Source organism: Rattus norvegicus, chromosome Y, assembly GCF_021556685.1.
Source record: "Rattus norvegicus strain SHRSP/BbbUtx chromosome Y, alternate assembly SHRSP_T2T, whole genome shotgun sequence".
In the NCBI taxonomy this organism is placed as follows: Eukaryota; Metazoa; Chordata; class Mammalia; order Rodentia; family Muridae; genus Rattus; species Rattus norvegicus.
Genome location: NC_141555.1, coordinates 1,143,277 through 1,164,230, shown reverse-complemented (window position 1 = coordinate 1,164,230; position 20,954 = coordinate 1,143,277). Strand labels below are relative to the sequence as shown.

Here is a 20,954-nt window from a genome sequence, read left to right as displayed (position 1 = left end):
TGTACCCTTTCTAGGACTTCAAAGCAATTTAGGATTTGGTTCTTGGAAACTAGAGTTTTGCCCCACAAATAGTCTGGAATTATCAGTCCCAAGGCTACTATGTATGGTCCTAGATGCCCTTGAGGTATTATATTCCTCTTGCACAACACTGCATTAAGCAATTAGTTTTATACTGACTCCATTCATTTCTTCCTTAAACTGTGAGACACAGAAACTTCTTAAACAAAATCAAAAAAACAAACAAAACCCAAAAAACCTAAAACTGATTCCAGCTTTTCTACCTTTATGTTCTTTCTATCCTATCCTCACCCTTAAGACCCTGTCACTAAAAGCATTAGTCCAGGTCAAATAAATACCTTACCATACTTAAGATAATGCTGACAGCAGTCTTTTTTATGGCTGCTTTTACTGTGCCTTTATTGTTTTTATTTATTTCTTGTTATAATTCACATTTGGAAAAAACCTAATTAGAGTCTTTGTTTTAAGTATATCAACAAACTAAATCTTTTATTACAGCCTTCTTTAATTTTGTGTGAGTGTACATGCACACATGTCACTGAAGAACAACTTAAGAGACTGAGCATTCTACTGCATGCAGCCTGGGAATTTAATTCAGGTTTGTAAAGCTTGGAAGCAAATTAATTTACTTGCTGAATCATCGTACCAGTCATCTTATCCATATTTTATGTTGATATAAATAGTAAAATAAGATCTGAAAGGATTTCTGAACATATTTATTTTAAAGCATTTTATAACGGCATGTTCAAGAATTGTTAGTTTTTAGAAATAACCAAAGACAAAATATAGAACTGCCTTGAGCGTCCTTAGGAACAGAGGAGGAAAAATTAAAGACATTTTCCGTGTAAATGAGCTCTCATGCTCAAAAAGACAATTTCTGAACCAATTATTTTGTGTTATCTTAAGTTGAAAGCACTGTAAAAAATAAGGCACAACTGAATCCAGCCTTCAAGTTTTTATTAGGGTAACAATCCTTCAAGCATTAAAAAAAAGTTCTTTACTGTAAGTTCAATGGTACACAGCAATAGTTGTTAACTATCAAGCTACAATGATAATACTATTTGTTGAACTGTAGATCAAGTAGATTAAGAAGTTTGTCATTTTTACATCAATTTTTTTCTACTGAAAATGAAAATAACCTGATAGATCTTACTGATAAGCTGTGAAATTAATTTCCTACTTTTGACATGAAAATATCTCTTAAGATTGTTAAGCAAAGCATTTCTGGTTTCACCTAAATGTATCATTTCATTCATCATCTATTGTTGGCTTGATAGTCACTCCTCTTCTTATCTGGCCCCAACCAATTAAACTGCAAAATTAAAATAGAAGAAACCATGTATTTAAATCCATTTTACCAACATTATCATATAATCACTTTACAACAGTTTTACTTACTAATTATAAGTACAAGCGTGCTGTCATACTAACTTTTCTATAAAGGAACACATCATTTCCTTTGATACCTTATAGTCTCAGAGTTCCAGGCAACATGACCAATTTATTTACTTTTATTTATATTGTATGCATGTTTGGCCACCAGGTTTGGGTAATGCCTTTGGAGGCCAGAAGGTGGTACTGGACACCCTGAAACTAGTTATAGACAATTATCAGTCACTAAGTAAGTTCTGGGAATGGACTAAAGCAGCCAGTGTTTTTAATCACTGAGCCAACTTTTCCCTACCCTCTTTTTTAAGTGAAAGAAGACAAACTATACTGTTGAGTAACAGAGCAGTTATATAGCCCTGGGTTCAACTCTTCAGCAACAGAAGAAAGAACAAAAAGAAAAAAAGCAATACAGTTATAGAACTTAGATGTAAATATTCTTCCAGAACAACATATGCCTACCTATCCAAAATAGTTTGTAGGGATAATCTAAATTCTCTGAGAATTAGAATTCTCTGAATATTGTTATTCTAACAAATAAAAACATGGTAGGTTTTGTTTTATATTATTTTTTAATTTGAGACAGAGACCCATTATGTATTCCTGTCTGTCTTGGAACTTACAGAGTTCCTGCCAATGCCTCCCCAGTAGATTCCTTTAGTTCAGTAGACTAAAAAAATACATAAAATAAAACCCTGATTTTTTTTCTGAAAGCAAGTGCTTCACAAATTTGTTTGCATCTCAGCAGACACATGATAATGGTTTTAAATAAAAATAAGTAAATTTCATAGCCCCTCCAAAAAAAAAAAAAAAAAAAAAAAACACAACTGGCTTTTCTTTTGTGTCCCCCCCACCCCCCTGCTTTTCCTTCCTTCCTGTATATGTTTTCAGTGCTGATGATCAAACATGAAAAAGGTTTTCTTAACATGCCAGGGCATCACAGCTTTGTCTTTTAAAACTTGCTCTTTTTGATGCTGGGCTTGTCATTTAGCCAAGAGTTAAGTAGTTTTCAAATCTCCAATTGCAAGACAATTGAAGGAGAAAATCAACAATATAAAAGCTTCAGGAGGAATTAGTTGCCCTATATAAATACCAAATACCTAAAAGCATACTGACTAAACTAGTATAGTAGAAAACTAAGGGGTTGGGGATTTAGCTCAGTGGTAGAGCGCTTGCCTAGGAAGCTCAAGGCCCTGGGTTCGGTCCCCAGCTCCGAAAAAAAGAACCAAAAAAAAAAAAAAAAAGAAGAAGAAGAAAAAAGAAAACTAAAGCTATAAATGATTTATTTTCAAAGTTTTATCTTATAAGTTACCTGAAGGACTAATTTCTATCTTGCCTGACCTAGGAGTTGTGTCAGAGGCTGTGTGATAAAATATAAATAAATGAATGAATGAATGAATGAATGAATGAATGAATGAATGAATGAATGGAATTCTATATCTGAGGCATTGATTACAGGTTTTGGCTAGGTTCAAAAAAGCAAAGTAAGGATCTTGGGAAAATAAAAATATTTTAAAAAGCTAAGTAGGGAAGACTATATCCATAGACATTATCCTTTATTCTTGTTTGAAGCCAGTCTGAAAACCAGAAGGAAGTAGGGTAAAATAATTAAAGTAAGTACTGAAAGAAAAAGAAAATCCTACCAAACTGAATTCACTATCTGATAAAACTATCTTTCAAAAGTCAAAATTTGGGGTTGGAAAGAAGGCACAACAACTGGATTCTCTTGGAGAGGACCAAAGTTCTATTTCCCACACTTGCATAATTAAACAGAACTTTCTGTAACTCCAGCCCTAGGGGATCTAATAAATTTTCCTGAGGGCACTGCATACAATACAATGCATAGACATACATTCAGATAAAACACCCATTCACAAAATAAAAATAAATTTATTCTTGCATATAAAATTAAAAAGGAGAGACTTCAAAGTTTCCCAATAAATGAAAGTAATAGAAGCCCATTATGCCTGGACCTACTTAACTAAAAATACTAAAAGAGGGGCTTGAGCAGTCTCTCAGTGATTATTTCTTGCAGTGGAGCTACATTTGGTTCCCAAAATTACCTACCACCTTTAAGTTTGGTTCTAGAAAATCAGATCCTATCTTCTGCCCTCTGCTCATGCATGTGGTGTACAACCATACAGGCAGACAACTCACACAAATAGAATAAAAATAATTAAAGCCAGCACTCCTATAGTAAGAGTCAGAAATATAGGTTAGGTGTTCACGGGTCAACTAATGTATTAAGTAAACAACACAGCAGCAAAATGAGAGAAACCCTGCCTCAACAAGGTAAAAGAATAGGCTAATTTTCAAAAGAATTGTGATAAAACTACACCCTCTGCTCCTAAAAAGCTTTCATTTTAATATAGGCTTTGCAATTTAAAGATGTTGTATACAAAAACTATAATTAGATATCTGTAAAGTAAACACAGAAATATAAGCAAATCACAACTAGCTACAGAAAAGTTAAAGCTCTTGTTACACAAACCTAATGACCTGAATTCAACCCCTGAATCCTATGCTAGGGCTGAGCACAATCCAAAGGGTTGTCTACTAAACAATCAGTAATTTTTTAAAAATTTAAAATAAGCACTCCCAAAGCAATCATAAGGGGAAAATTGTATACATACAGAATACTAGTTTAGTAACAATACCAAAGCAGTATTTACGACACCAAAAGCAATATTAACACCAGTATTTCTTCTTGTTTAATTTTTTTCCTTCCTAAGAGACTAATTTAGATCTGAAAATACAATTTTAAGTTACATACATACATAAAATTAATGTATGTGTGTATTTCTAGAGCTGCAATATTGATCTTTATCACAGATTACAAAGTTAGTGAACACCTATGTCAAAACAAAAAGTAAAAGATGGCTATATGTTGCTGAGTCATGCAGTACTTAGACAAAATGTGAGATCAGAGGTTTAGAGTCCCACATGAAAACATATATGCTGATTTTTCTTGATTGAACATTATCAAAATTGAAGAACTTACCGCCAGTGCTTTTCAACTCGTCGACTAAGAGCAATTTTTTCTCCTACTTCTGTGCACACAGGATTGGTGAGAACAATTTTACCCAAATCTGCCTTGACTGCACTAACTCTGCCTCCTGTAGATAAGGATCCTATGTTTACCATGAGTACTTCATTCTTGGATAGTTTTTGAACCTAGAAATATTATTTAAAAAATTAAAATCAACTTAAAAAAAGCTTTCCAAAATAAACTAGAAACTTACTGAACATTGGCAGAAGGACAATTTATTGACAAGACCTGTATAATGAAAAGAACTAAATTCTGAAAATTTTCATTATCGTAAGATTAGCTTTTAAGTTGTACACTATCAAAGATCTATATAATATTCCATGACTATATGAGAGACCCATCTCAGCTTGGTGTCTCAGACTGTATTTAAGCTGATACACAAAGACTGACAATATCTGAAGACCAGTTTGCACTACAGTATGTAGTCTATTCTGGCTGATATAGACCCTAGCTTTAAATCTAAGATACAAATTTAGTCTACCTCTAAAAATAGGTTACTAATTATAACACTAACCAAAAAATTGAAAATTCTAAAAAGGGTAACACATTTTTCTTAAGGGCATAAAGGCATAAAAATATCTAAGAAGATTCTAGTAGTGTAATTCCATATATATAATTTAAACTGTTTAGTCCCTATGTAATTTGTGAACAATTATGAGCTAGATGAAATATTAACTGCTATTCTCAGAGCTATGTTGACAACAGTTTAATCCATAAGTTCAGATCACGATTTTTAAGGTCTTTGTTTCATAAAATGTCAGGGGGTGGATAGATAATATGCCTAGCTCTGGATTCAATCCTGGGCAACAACGTCAACAAAGTGGCACAGTAAGAAGTCTGTATTAAAGGTACTTAGCTCAAGTCCTAGTACCCACAAAAGGTTATTCACAACCACCTATTACCCCAACTCAAAAGATCTTAACCATCTTTTGGGTTCAGCTCTCAAAATGCTAAGTCAACAGAATGTTGAAAATCTGAAACTACCTGAAAATAAGGTAGTGGGGCTCCAGTTCTGCCTGAAATCTGGAGGTAGCACTGTCTATAAATCAGTGAATAAATGGATGAATAGATGGATGAAATAATAAAAGCCTTGGGGGACAGATAAAAATGTAGCTCAATGATTATGGTAATTTGGATGAGATATATTCAATAGTATATCCATTTAAACACTTGGTTGCCAGATCATAATCTGTGTTATTTGGAAAGGGCAATATGTGGTATTGCTGAAAGGTTTCAATGTAACATGACATTCCGAGTTAGGTGTTTCATACCTGCAGCTCAAGGTCTGAACACTCAGTTTCTGTTCTTACCATCATTCCTTGACTTCACCATCATAGACTACGTCACTACAATTAAAAACAAACCTTCTACAACTTCTCTTCATCATGGTGTTCTACTACAGCAATAGAAAAGTAACTAATACAGTACTTACTTGCTTAACAAGGCTTTAATCATCATCACCCCAAAACAAATAAAAACTTAATATTAGAAATTCAGAATTTTAACTGATTTTTATCCTTTAGATTACTGAATCTTTGACAAAATAAATAAATAAATAAAAATTAAAAAAGATCTAGGGCTGAAGAGATGGCTCAGCAGTTAAAACCATCATCTGCTCTTCCAGAAAACAGATTTAATTTCCAGCACCACAAAGTAGTTAGTAACAGTGCCTCTTCTAGGCTGTTCAGGAACATGTACTATACAAACATAAATATAGGAAAAACATCCATACACATTAAATTTAAAAAGTGCTTTCTAAAAGAAGTATCTATAGTTTAAAAAGTGTTAATTCACTTTTACATATTTTGGTTTACTTTTATGTAGGTATGTGCACTACATACGTACATGAGGCCATGGAAACCAAATGAAGGTACTGGATTCCCTTGAAATAGTGACAGGTAGTTGTGAGCCACAATGTGGTTGCTGGGAACAAAACTAAGGTTCTCCCCAAGAACAGTAAGCATTCTAAACCATTCTTCTGGCTCCACTTTTGTCTTGTAAACACTTTAAATGTTAGGGTGTCACTTTTTAAAAACATTTAAATGTTTGTGTCCACACATGTGCAAGTGTATGTATGTAGGTAAAGAACCATAATTCTTCTGTGGAAAGTTAGAAAACAACTTGTAAAAGTTGGTTCTCTCTTTCCTCCTGTGTTCTAGGACTGAACTCAGGTTAAAAGCAATGGTTTTGGGGTTGGGGATTTAGCTCAGTGGTAGAGCGCTTGCCTAACAAGTGCAAGGCCTTGGGTTCAGTCCCCAGCTCCGAAAAAAAGAAAAAGAAAAAAAAAAAAAAAAAAAAGCAATGGTTTTTATCCACTCAGCCATTTTGCTAGTCTACTGCAGTTTTCTTTAAACAAAGCAAAGAACTAAGCTGAATTGTCGGGGATAATATCTTTCCACCAATAAGTTTTTGGTAATTACTACCATTCCTAACTTTAAAATTCTAAGTGTTTAATTCTTCTAAAAAAGTATCTCAGGACAATCCTGAGACTGCAGGATAGGACACACTGCCACTTCTGCCGCCTTTGCCCACATCCCAAGAAGAAATTGCATAGTACCTATGAACACAGGAATATAAGAGCAGTCAGCTGCAGGAACTGGCAGTCCAGGTCTATGCCCAGAACTGAACTGAACCAGTCAAACAGCTCCCTGCACCCAAATGCCACAGGGAGGAGACCTGGACACTCGGAACTGTGGACACTCCTGATTAATCAGAGGAAACAACTCTCAGCCCACATCCCCGACCCAAGAGGAAAACACCTAGTGCCATTTGTGCCCTCTGCACACAGGGGCCTAGGACCCTTCCAGTTCCCGCCCTTGCTGAGAGTTGAAAACCAGCTACCAGGAATGACTCCACATCTGAAAACAGAACACTCTGTTATCAGAATTGGCTGAAAGAAAACAGGAAAAAAAGGTCTACCGGAGTCCTGGAACACAGGCCCACACAGGAGGGTCAAGCCACTGTCAGAAACAGCACGGTCATCTAAGACCAGAGACAACCTGATGGTGAGAGGCAAGGGCGGGAACCTAAGAAATGGAAACCAAGACCACTTGGCATCATCAGAACCCAGTTCTCTCACCAAAGAAAATACTGGATATCCAAACACATGAGAAATTACATTTAAAAACACATTTTATCATGATGATGGAGTACTTTTAAAAGGTCATAAATAACTCCCTTAAGGAAATGCAGGACAACACAAGTAAACAAGAAGAAGCCCTTAAAGAGAAAACACAAAAATCCCTGAAAGAATTACAGGTAGACACAACTAAACAGGAGAAGGAATTGAACAAAACCATCCAGGAGTTAAAAATGTAAATAGAAACAATAAAGAAAGCATAAAGGGAGACAACCTGGAGATAGGAAACCCAGATGCAAGCATCACCAACAAAATACAAGAGATAGAAGAGAGAATCTCAGGAGCAGAAGATTCCATAGAAATCATCAACACAACTGTCAAAGACAATGTAAAGCGGAAAAAGCTTCTGGTCCAAACATACAGGAAATCCAGGACTCAATGAGAAGATCAAACCTAAGGATAATAGGTGTAGAAGAGAGTGAAGACTCCCAGCTCAAAGGACCAGTAAATATCTTCAACAAAATCATAGAAGAAAACTTCCCTAACCTAAAAAAAGAGATGCCCATAAACATACAAGAAGTCTACAGAACTCCAAATAGATTGGACCAGAAAAGAAACACCTCCTGACACATAATAGTCAAAACACCAAATGCACAAAACAAAGAAAGAATATTAAAAGCAATAAGGGAAAAAGGTCAAGTGACATACAAATGCAGACCCATCAGAATTACACCAGACTTCTCACCAGAGACTATGAAAGCCAGAAGATCCTGGACAGATGTCATACAGACACAAAGAGAACACAAATGCCAGTGCTGGCTACTATATACAGCAAGACTCTCAATTAACATAGATGAAGAAACCAAGATATTCTATGACAAAACCAAATTTAGACAATATCTTTCCACAATCCAGCCCTACAAAAGATAATAGATGGAAAAACTCAACAAGGAGGGAAACTACACCCTAGAAAAAGGCAGAAAGTTATTTCCTTGCAACAAAACCAAAGAAGAGAGTCATACAAACATAATTCCACCTCTAACAATGAAAATATCAGGAAGCAACAATCACTATTCTTTAATATCTCTCAACACCAATGGACTCAATTCCCCAATAAAGACACAGACTAACAGACTGGATATATAAAGAAGACCCTGCATTTTGCTGCCTACAGGAAATACACCTCAGACACTACCTCAGAGTAAAAGGCTAGGAAACAACTTTCCAAACAAATGGTTTGAAGCAGCAAACACGAGTAGCCTTTCTTTTTTTTTTCTTCTTCTTCTTCTTTTTTCTTTTTTTCGGAGCTGGGGACTGAACCCAGGGCCTTGTGCTTGCTAGGCAAGCACTCTACCACTGACCTAAATCCCCAACCCCACCAGTAGTCATTCTAATATCGAATAAATCAACTTTCAACCAAAAGTCCTCAAAAAAGATAAGGACACTTCATATTCATCAAAGGAAAAAAATCCACCAAGATGAACTCTCAATCCTAAATATCTAAGCTCCAAATGCAAGGGCACCTACATTCAAAAAAGAAACCTTACTAAAGCTCAAAGCACACGTTGCACCTCACACAATAATAGATTTCAATACCCCACTCATCAACGGACAGATCATGGAAACATAAATTAAACAGAGACATAGAGAAACAAACAGAAGTTATGAACCAAATGGACTTAAGATATTTATAGAACATTCCATCCTAAAATTCTCAGCACCTCATGGTACCTTCTCCAAAACTGACATATATAATCAGTCACAAAACAGGCCTCAACAGAAACAGGAAGATAGAAATAATTCCATGCATCCTATCAGATCACCACAGACTAAGGCTAGTCTTCAAGAACAACAATAATGAAAGAATGCCACATACACATGGAAGTTGAACAACACTCTACTCAATAAATTGGTCAAGGAAGAAATGAAAAAATTAAACTTACAATTTAGGGGTTGGGGATTTAGCTCAGTAGTAGAGCGCTTGCCTAGGAAGCGCAAGACCCTGGGTTCGGTCCCCAGCTCCGAAAAAAAGAACCAAAAAAAAAAAAACAAAACAAAACAAAAAAAAAACAAAAACAAAAAAACTTACAATTTAATGAAAATGAAGGTACAACATACCCAAACTTATGGGACACAATGAAAGCTGTGCTAAGAGGAAAACTCATAGCTCTGAGTGCCTGCAAAAAGAAACAGGAGACAGCATACATCAGCAGCTTGACAGCACACCTAAAAGCTCTAGAACAAAAAGAAGCAAGTACACCCAAGAGGAGTAGAGGGCAGGAAATAGGTTCAGGGCTGATATCAACCAGTAGAAAGAATCAACAAAACCAGCAGCTGGTTCTTTTGAGAAAATCAACAAGATAGATAAACCCTTAGGCAGACTAACCAGAGGTCACAGAGTGAGTATCCAAATTAGCAAAATCAGAAATGAAAAGGGAGACATAACTACAGAACCTGAGGAAAACAAAACAAAACAAAACAAAAAAAACCAACCAAACAAACAAACAAAAAAAACCCCAAACCATTAGATCCTACTACAAATGCCTATATTCAACAAAACTTAAAAATCTCAAGAAGTTAGACTCCAGAGAGCCAAATAATCCTATTAAAAAAATGGGGTAGGGTTGGGGATTTAGCTCAGTGGTAGAGCGCTTGCCGGTCCCCAGCTCCGAAAAAAAGAAAAAAAACATGGGGTAAACAAAACACTCTTAGCTGAGGAATATCCAATGGCTGAGAAGTACCTAAAGAAATGAACAACATCTTTAGTCATCAGGGAAATCCAAATAAAAACAACCCTGAGTTTCTATCTCACACCAGTCAGAATGGCTACGATAAAAAACTCAGGCAACAGCAAATGCTGATGAGGATGTGGAGAAAGAGGAACACTTCTCCATTGTTGGTGGGATTGTAAGCTGCCAGAAGCTGGAAAGATCCTAGATGCCCTTCAACAGAGGAATGGATACAGAAAATGTGGTACACCTACACATTGGAATATTACTCAGCTTTCAAAAACAGTGACTTTATGAAATTCATAGGCAAATGGATGAGTAACCCAATCTCAGAAAAACACACATGGTATGCACTCACTGATAAGTGAATATTAGCCAAAATGCTCAAATTACCCAAGATACAAGCCACAGACCACATGAAACTCAAGAAGGATGACCAAAATGCAGATGGTTCACTTCTTTAAGAAGGGGAACAAGAATACCCTTGGGAGGGGATATGGAGGCAAAGTTTAGAACAGAGGCAGAAGGAACACCCATTCAGAGCCTGCCCCACATGTGGCCCATACATATACAGCCACCAGACTAGACAAGATGGATGAAGCAAAGAAATGCAGGCCAACAGAAATCGGATGCAGATCTCTCCTGAGAGACACATCCAGAGCATATCAAATACAGAGGTCAATGCTAGCAGCAAACCACTGAACTGAGAACAGGACCCCCTTGAGGGCGGGGGCGGGGGGATTAGAGGAAGGGTTGAAAGAGTTGAAGGAGCTTGCAATCCCATAAAAACAACGCCAACCAACCAGAACATCCAAGGACTAAACCACTACCAAAAGACTATACATAGACTGACCCAGGACTCAAACTGCATATGTAGCAGAGAATTGTCATGTTGGGGCACCAGTGGAAGGGGAAGCCCTTGGTCCTGCCAAGGTTGGACCCCCAGTGTAGGCAAATTGTGGGGGGTGGGAGGGGCAACACGATAAAGGGGGGTGGATAGGGAGGGGAACACCTTTATAAGAGGGGAGGGGGAGGGATTAGGAGACTCATGGACAGGAAACCAGAAAGGGAATAACTTTGAAATGTAAATAAGAAATACCGAAAAGTAACCCACAATTTGACTTTGAGTCATTTGTTTCACTCTCCCAGACACCCCCTTCTGGAAGTTAACCTATATCTCTTTGCACTTGTCAAATAAGTTTTTTAACTCAGTCAAGTAAATTCCTGGATAAGTAAAATACTCAAATACCTTTCTCTCTCTCATTTTGTTTTTTTAAAAGTGTGTGTGTATGTTATGGGTTCACACATGAATTCATATGTGACATAAGGGGGACAAAGGATGATATCGATGTCTTTTTTGTTTGGCTTTTACATAGGTCCTAGGGATCTAAAGTCTAGCTCCTAATATTGCATGAAAAGTACTTTTAGTTCTTGTACATCACTTCAGTTCTAGGACACTACCTCAGAACCTCTTCTATTTTGTAATTTGGGACAAATGAGGTGATTCAATGGGTAAGGGTTCTTTGCTGTGGCACTTTAATTTTTAGAACCTATCTAAACAGCATGACAAAGTTGATTTATGAATTTCACAAATCTACCACAACAATACATGTAAGATACATGTACACCATAATAAAATTTTTAAAAACTTAAAACTTAAAAAATTATGTAAAAAGTTACTTTTCTATTGCTATAGAACATGCCAATTTATTTACTTTTATAATCCCATTTTAACTATTTCATAGCTTTGAAACAGTTACTACAAAATGAACTTACCTTTGCAGCTTTTTTGTCTCCTTCTGTACGAACACCTAGGAGTCGTCTCAGTAAGAAGTAGGAAATTTCTAATTCTGTGAATATCTCAGGTAATGCTCCAACAGCACCAAGGACCTGCCCAACCATTCTATCTGCTCGGCATAATGTTGGGTCAATTTTTGTTCCAACTCCTAATAAAATGTAGGTGTACATAGCTTTATATTTTATTTGTTTAAAACTCATGAATAGCATAAATCACACATAGTAGTAGATAAATTTGTTATGGCACTTTTACCTAAATAAAACTAAATAAATATGTCCAAAGATCTCTAAAACTGACTCCTCTGGTACCTCCTATACTTCAAACTCACTTCCTACCAGTGGATCCACAGCTACCACATGTGGTGCTGACCCAAGTAGACTGTCTGCACTCTTCCATCCTCCCCCACTCTGATTATTGAGTTCTTCTAGTTCTGTCACCATACACCTCAGCACACTCCGTCAAACCAGCTCATTTCCTTTCCTAAGGACTCAAAGCAGTCTGCTACCCAGCTTCCTACCCGAGACCCTATAGTCAAAACATATGCACAGACAGGATAACTGCACTCTCTTACTGTTCCCACTATACTCTAGTTGCCAATGTCATTACAACCTCCAGGCCTTGTCTAGAACCCACACCTTGTACCCTCTGCATCCTATTTCATAATCTACTTGTATCTTCTTCCAGTGTTTATAATTCAAGTTGTACCCTCTCCTTAGAGTTCCAATCTGACCAATCTCCACTTCACTATTCCTATACCCTACATTCCTATGTGATGTAGGTCCCATCCTGTTTAACAGCCTAGCCTGATGACCCTGACTATCCCTTTGGCCATTATAAATCCTCTTGATCTAAACAAAAATCAAAGAAAAAATAAGCAAAGAATATGGCAAGAAAAATTAAAGCACAAGAACATCTATAAGTGTAGGACACTAGAAAAAGAACAAACCAGGGGAGAAAAATCCCAGGTCAGCAGCATTACATTTTCAAGGAGACCACAAATGAAAACTTCCTCAAACTTTAAAGCCACATCCATACAAATATAAGGAACACATAGAACACTACATAGATAAAACTTGAAAGACAATTCTGGCAAATCAGAGTTAAAACACTAAAAACTTATATCCAAGAAAAACCTATCAGAATATTAGTTATTTCTCAAAGGAAACTATGAAACCTTGGAGCAATGTTTTCCAAGTCCTAAAGGACACCTAAAAGTCACCTAAAGTAATATTTCCAGCAAAACGAGTAGAAAGGAGAAAAAAAAAACTTTCAACAACTCAAACAGATTTTAAAAACTTTTATTCAACAGACCAACCCTGAACAGAATATGAAAGCCATAGTTAGGACTGATGTGGAGTAAATATAGAAAAGACAGTGTAGAAGAAACACAAATGAGGCTATAACTGAAACATAAAACAAACCAAAAACTTGCAACCTACACATTCTTTTCAATAACAATTATAATACTGCAAACCAATAGATATAAGCTGAATAAATAGATTAAAACATAAATTGCATCTTTGTTGTCTATAAAAAATTTTGTTTTATTAACTTTAAAGGTACCACTTTAAAGTGAAAAGATAGTGATTCAAAGCCCTCTACTTATTGGCCTCTGAAGATAACAAGCAGATATGTGGTATATATAAATACATGGAGGGCTGCAGAGATGGCTCAGTGCTTAAGAGCATTGACTGCTCTTCCAGAAGTCCTGAGTTCAATTCCCAGCAACCACATGGTGGCTCACAACCATCTGTAATGGAATCTGATGCCCTCTTCTGGTGTGTCTGAAGATAGCTATAATATACTTATATAAAATAAATAAATAAATCTTAAAAAAATAAATATATGCAAAGAAATACTCATATATGTAGACATTTTAAAAAATATCCTTATGAAACCCTGATTCTATATGATGAACCAATTCAAAAAGAAATAAAAGTATAGCAATACATTTTCATTGCTAAGCCATTACATTTGTTACTGATGAAAAACGGCAGAGGAGATGCTGTGCAAACTTAAGAATGCCAAAACATGTCATATCTGTCATTACAGTACTCCTATTTCAAGATGAAAGTCAGAGATAGAATTCCCAGAAACTTTTGGACCAACTGGCCTAGAGTGTAGAGCACTAAAGAGATTTCTTGTCTCCAACAAGATGAAAATTAAAGACCAACACCCAAGACTATCTGATTTCCATATGCATGCCATAGCACACCTAACACTTTTGTTCATACCACAAACACATTATTTATACACACATATCCTAAGATTAGAAAAGCCAATCCAGGGGCTGGGGATTTAGCTCAGTGGTAGAGTGCTTACCTAGGAAGCGCAAGGCCCTGGGTTCGGTCCCCAGCTCCGAAAAAAAGAACCAAAAAAAAAAAAAAAGAAAAGCCAATCCATACATAAGCAGAATGCCTTTTGTTTTATAAATATATTCATATTCGTAAATCACACATTATAAAACCAAAAACTTAACCAACTATTTACCTGTCATACTTTTTCTTATTTAATTAGATTATCTAATTATACGGACAGACAGCCTTTTGAACACAATCCCACTCTCCATGAAAGTAATAAAAAAGCCAAGAAAAAGTATTTATCAATAAGAGTAAAATTCTTACCAATAAGACCACCTGGTGCAGCATACTGAAGATCATTGTGTTCTGCAAAAAGTGACACAATCTTGGAAAAGATTGGTTTACACATAAGCTTCCCTTCACTGTCTTTAGAAACAATACCAGGTCTCACTTCTATCTCTTGGCCCACCTAAAACAAAGAAACAAATCAATGACATTCTTGAGATGGTGATGGTCTTTTAATGTAAAATGTACCAAAAGAAAGATTACTAAACTATTATCTATTCCATTTGCATTTTGTACATTCTAAAAATAAAATAAAATAAACGTTAACAGATTTTTAAAATGACAACTCAATTTACACAATTACCTCTTACAAATCTATCAAAATATAGACTGCAATATTTAAAAGACAATACATGACACCACACAGATGTCTTAGTGGTTAAAAGTGCTCACTGCTTGCCTAGTGGTAGTATTAGTGGTACAAGCCTTTAATTCCAAAAATTGAGAGGCAGTGATAGGCAGGTCTCTGTGAGTTCCAAGACAACCAGGGCTACACAGAGTTCCTGTCTCAGAAAACAGAAGTTTTTACTGTTATTACAGATGACTAGATTTGGTTCCCACAATTTACATGCCAGCTCATAATAGACTAACTCAAATTCCAGAGGGATCCAACACTTCTCTTCTGGCATCAAGTACATGTATGGTATACATATATTCATATTCATACACTCAAATACAAAAGTATCCTTTAAAAATTATTAAAAATAAAAACCACAATACACAATAAAATTTTCCTTTAAAAAACTATAGATTTTAACCTACTTTATGGGAAATAGGAGTTACAATAAAAAGTTTAGAATACAATTTACCTTTAATACTCCTTTTAAAATACTACCACCAGCTACACCCCCTTTAAGATCATCAACTTCACAGCCAGGTTTGTTAACATCAAAAGATCGAATAACTGGCAAAGCAAGAGGAGAATTAGTCCTCAAACAACAAATACCAATGAAGAAAAATGAATGTAGTAAGAAAAACAAAACAAAACAACAACAACAAAACAATAAAAAACATAATCAAGGGCCAAAAGGTGAAGTCCTTACCAATAAGTCGGGGTTCTGAAGTAAAGTCTCTTAGAGGTACTGGTATTTTCTTTACTATATACTCACAAACAACTTCAATATTGTATTTTAACTGAGCAGAAATTGGAATAATAGGAGCTCCTTCAGCTACTGTACCTACATGGCAAAATTCACACATGTTTAGGTGCTTCATAAAACAAGTAAATAAGGTAGGAGAGATGACTGGAAGGAGAATGGCTCAGGGGTTAAGCTCACTGACTGAGCTGCCAGAGAACCTGGGTTTAATTCCCAGCATCTACATGGGGCTCATAACTGTCTTTAACTCCAATATTTGATACCTTCACACAGAAATGGATGCAGGCAAAACACCAATATACATAAAATAAAAATTTTTTTAAAAACTTAAATATACTAACCCACACACCTTAACTAACAAATAGAAATGATTACTCTTTATGATATTTTCATCTTTAATAATAAATCCTTTTAGGAGAAAATGTTATTAAGATATGTTAGTATTTACTACCAACAAAAGTGATTATATATACCCATTGCAAGCAAAGAAACACTGGTAATTGTAAAAGCTTTCAATAATCACAATTTATCTATTTAGTAAATGTCAAGATAAAAGTCACAAGCATTACTTATCAAGGACTATTAGCAGTATTTACTTCTTATTAATTAAACATTAAGTTGACTGATAAATGGCCTGCAGTAAACATATAAACAGTGAGATTTGAGAACCATAATTTATTCTTTTATTTACCAGGAATAGGATTTGCAGCCAACCTCCCACTAAGTAACAAAAAAAGAGAAAGAAATCATATTTCACGTATAAAAGTGCAACATTTTTCTCCCCGAAATGTAATCCCTGTTATAAAGACAAAAACATTGTTGGGTGCTACGTTGATAAGTATTTAAGGAATGAAAAAGAATAGAAACTTCCAAAACATAGAAGAAAAATACTGACAATATTTTTTCATTCACTGTATTCTTGGTGGTAGTTTAGACAGATATTCTGGCTTTTATGCAGTCAATAGGCTCAGTGGGTATGAGCACTAGCTGCCAAACCTGATGATTTGCATTCAATCCTTGGACAGCCCCATGGAGAGAAAAAGAATCAGTTTGTTTCACATGTATTTTGTGGTACATACCACCTCTCCACATTTAAAATCAAAACTAAAATCTTTTAAAACTGATGATTCTAGAATATAATGTTTTGACTAAATATTTGTATAATGTATCTAATTCAGAAACACTTAATACTTTATATAAGTCTACAAATAACAGTTTTAGTTAGTATGAAAAGATAGTAGACTGACAATAAATTCAGTGTTTAGATGATCTGCTACATTAAGATATTAGATTAAATGTCTATCAAAGTGACTCAAACATTCTTAAGTATTATGGGTTCTTACCCTGTACAAATGCAAGTATCTGCTCATACTGTTCTTTAGCCTGACTTTCTTTCACCAAATCAATTTTATTTTGCAGAATCAAAATATGTTTTAGCTTCATAATTTCAATGGCAGCCAGGTGTTCAGAAGTCTGAGGTTGAGGACAAGATTCATTACCAGCTAAAATGATTTAAAAGAAAAATTAAAATCAGGTATTAAGACTTAATTTCCTAATAAAAATTAACTTTAAATTGTTTTACTCATGATGTTGGATATAATGCCTCAAGACAGAAGCACTAGACACTAAATTTACTAGAAGCAGAGGTGATACCAAAAACCAAAAGGTCTTAAAAACTTACCCTGAGGCACATAAATCTTAGGATAACTGCAACTTTGGTAGCATATTTAAATTATATCTACTGTCTATCAAAGTGATTCAAACATTCTTAAGTATTAAGGGTTCTTAGCCTGTACAAAAATTTAAGTTTGTGTTCATACTGTTCTTTAGCCTGAAAAAGACAAGGCAAAGATGCCAAATTCCTGAACAAAAGAAACTTTATATTTATAGTCTCAATTAATAAATTTTGATTTGAAGTACTTTCTTAAACATAGCAACAGACAAAAAAATTAACTATTAACAAAACAAAAAAATATCACATTCAAAGATTTAAAAAAAAAAGCAAAAATGTAACAATGTACTATAAAGAAGTATTTGTTTTACACAATTAGGATCATACTCCCTAAGCTATGATATTAATTTGGCTATTCGAATAACCAAGTTCCATGCTTCTGGAAAAATGGATGAGTATTCATGATTAGTATCAGTATTTTTGGTTAAGTCGTTGGAAATTTTCCATTTATATCATCCTATAGTCTTTAAGAGCTTTAAAAGTTCTTAGACTTTACACTGACTTAACCAAATCAATTCTGACTTTACCTATCAACAGAAGAGCTGCATCCATCACTGCTGCACCATTCAGCATAGTTGCCATCAAAATATCATGACCAGGACAATCAACAAAGGAAACATGTCTATTGGAGAAATAATCATCAGTCTTCAAAGAAACCAATAAACAGATCATATACATACACACAAAGATTTAGGTCATACTGGGAGTAATTCTGCTGCAAGGTGGTAATCTAAGATGCCTACAAAGGTCTTAAACTTATGGTCCTCCTAGTAGACTCCCCCAAAATGGAAATTACAGGCTCAGGTACCAGGGCCAGCCAAATTAATATAATAATTACAGGTCTAACATATTATTTTTTTTTCATATTGTATAGTCTTCGGCAGTTTTAGTTTCCTGAAGAATAGATGTATTATTTTTACTAATTGTATAATGCTGGTCAGAGAGGCCCTAATTCTCTATTTCTTTCTATTTGATAAAAGGTATGTTGATCAGGCTGGCCTGAAACTCAGAGAGGCTACCTTCCACTATCTCCCAAGTACCAGGATTAAAGCATTCAACCACACAATGGCCCCAATTTTCACTTTCATTCTTGACTTTGTGATTTGTTTTGTTGTCTACTGTTAAGTCTATCAATTTTGAGGGAAAACATAAGATATCTCAAAAAAAGAAAAGTTTACCTAATTACTTCATTCTTATATAGCAAATCTTAAGATTTGTACAAACTAGTTTTGGAATTTGAATAAACTGTTATTAAATTATATTTAGCGAAGAGTAATTTTTTTTTACTTTGAGGTGGTTTGTAGACAACACATCTCCAGCCCTTAAAAATTTATAGGCTAATAAGCAACTGTCACATCTGCTAGAGAAAAAGATAGTCAAATCTTTTTTTAACCCACAATTTACTAAAATATAAACTTGCATCAAGCTGAACTTTCATTAGTTACTTAATAATTCTAATTATTTCATTAAGCACTGAAATAATTACCTGACTAGTCTGAAGTTTCCTTTGATCCCTGGGATATCTGAAGGAAACTCATCAGGTGTACTACTCCCACAAGATCTGTAACATTCTGGTCGAGGACAACTTGAGTCATCAAGCTTATAAATCTGAAAATTTCAAAGAAAAGACTGAATTTTTCAGTTGCTATAATCACTAATTAGAATAGTTCCTACTTCCACAGTATATTACATTACCTTGGCATTAGCATATCCAAGTTTTATGGTAATATTCCTTTCCAGTTCATTTTTGAATCGGACAGTATGAACACCAGAAATGGCTTTTACAACTGTAGATTTCCCATGAGCAACATGACCAATTGTGCCTTCAAAAAACAAAAAAATTATTATGCACACAATTACACCAATTACTTTGAGACTTTATATTAAGCATTTATATAAATATAATGTACAATGTTATCAATTTCACCTTTTCACAAATTCTGTTCTGAAATGTAACTGAAAAGTACTTTTTATATTATTGGTTAAAATTAAATGCAACCATTTAATCCGAGCTTCGGAGGCACAAGCAAGCAGATCTCGATGAGCCTGAGAAACTCATCTAAACTACAAAGGAAACCCCAGGAACAAGACTACAAAGTGAGATCCTATCCTATCCTCTAAAAGTTCCCTTTAAAAACACCCACGTTTGTAGGATGTCGGTTTCCTATGGTTTTTGGAATATCTGATAGGAACTCTTTATGTAACTACTTTTACAATCGGTAGCATTCTGATTGGAGAAATTTGAGTCTGATAACTTCAAAGAAGATTCAGAATTATCTGTTGTCATAATCAAAATTAGAACAGAACAGTTCCTACTACTAATTAACAGTTGTTCTTACCTATATTAATTGTGGCTTGTCTGCTGATAATTTCATGTGATAGCGGAGTCAACTTGGTAACATCCTGCAATGAAACATTTTTAAGTCCATTGCCTTTCAAGGCAAACCAACGCTTTCCAAAGATCCATGTATTTACAATACACAACTCTGCATCATCTCCTTTCTGCTCCTATTTTAAGAAAAGGAGTTTTCCCTGTCTGTATCTTCCTTTTAAACGTATTTTTAGAATAGTACGGGGAGAAATAGATGTATATTTTCATAGCAATTTTTAAAGGCTTTTAGCGGTCAAGAAAACTAAAAATAGAACGTTATTCTCCGTACAAAAGCAATTGTTTCACTACATCAGTCCTTGCGCACTTCGGCGAAGGTAAAAACTGTTTTTTGCCTATTTATGAAAAGATTAACGTTTAACCTGTTTATCATATGATCACCTCTCAAACCGTCAGAGGTTAAAAAAAAAAAAAAATAGAGCCACATTAATAAAGCCTCAAAGCCAGGCTCTAAATTGCAGGATTTTGGCCACGGACTGTCTAAAATACTGTCGGTATCACTCGTATCCCTTCTCGAGCTCCAAAACTGCCAAGACAACCTAATCCCAACGCTTTCCCCACTATGGGCTTTACTTAAAAGTTCAGGAAGCAAAATCTCACCAAAGTGGCAAGATCCTGACGAGAAAGGTGCGGCTGCCCGAGAGTCACTCCGGCTTCTCCGCCCGCCATCTTGCTCACGAAAGAAGGAAGTGTCTGTGGCCTGCGCGGTCGCGTCACAGAACGCACAATACTATGGGCGGGGCTGTAGAATGGCGGATAGCAGGCTGACTAAGGATCTGGCCTGGAAAAACGGACAGTAAACAAAGTTGTAGCCTCAGTACGAGGATGTTACTCAGGGTGACTTTGTACATTGAGTTGTAAGAAACTTACTAATAAAACAATATACAAAGTTTCAGCAGCTATTTGCAATGGATTTCATAGCTATTAGTTCAGGCAATATCAAAGGCAGCCCCAGTATAAGCCCCACCCCATCCCAGCCTCCACCCCCCCCCACCAGGCTGTAGTAAAGGTATCCTGTTGTCTTAGAGTCCT

General features: G+C 35.4%; 1 protein-coding gene across 1 annotated transcript; it reads right to left on the bottom strand.

Moving 5' to 3' along the window:
• Positions 1–958: 958 nt before the first annotated feature.
• Positions 959–20,596, bottom strand: Eif2s3y (eukaryotic translation initiation factor 2, subunit 3, structural gene Y-linked). The gene is made up of 12 exons (NM_001167666.1): positions 20,523–20,596; positions 19,873–19,936; positions 19,229–19,356; positions 19,020–19,141; positions 18,061–18,155; positions 17,145–17,303; positions 15,748–15,882; positions 15,514–15,608; positions 14,684–14,828; positions 12,038–12,207; positions 4,406–4,578; positions 959–1,330 (listed from the first exon to the last, which is right to left on the bottom strand). Exons 1-12 carry the CDS (start codon positions 20,589–20,591, stop codon positions 1,267–1,269), a joined length of 1,419 nt encoding a protein of 472 aa, NP_001161138.1. The 5' UTR covers positions 20,592–20,596; the 3' UTR covers positions 959–1,266.
• Positions 20,597–20,954: the final 358 nt, after the last annotated feature.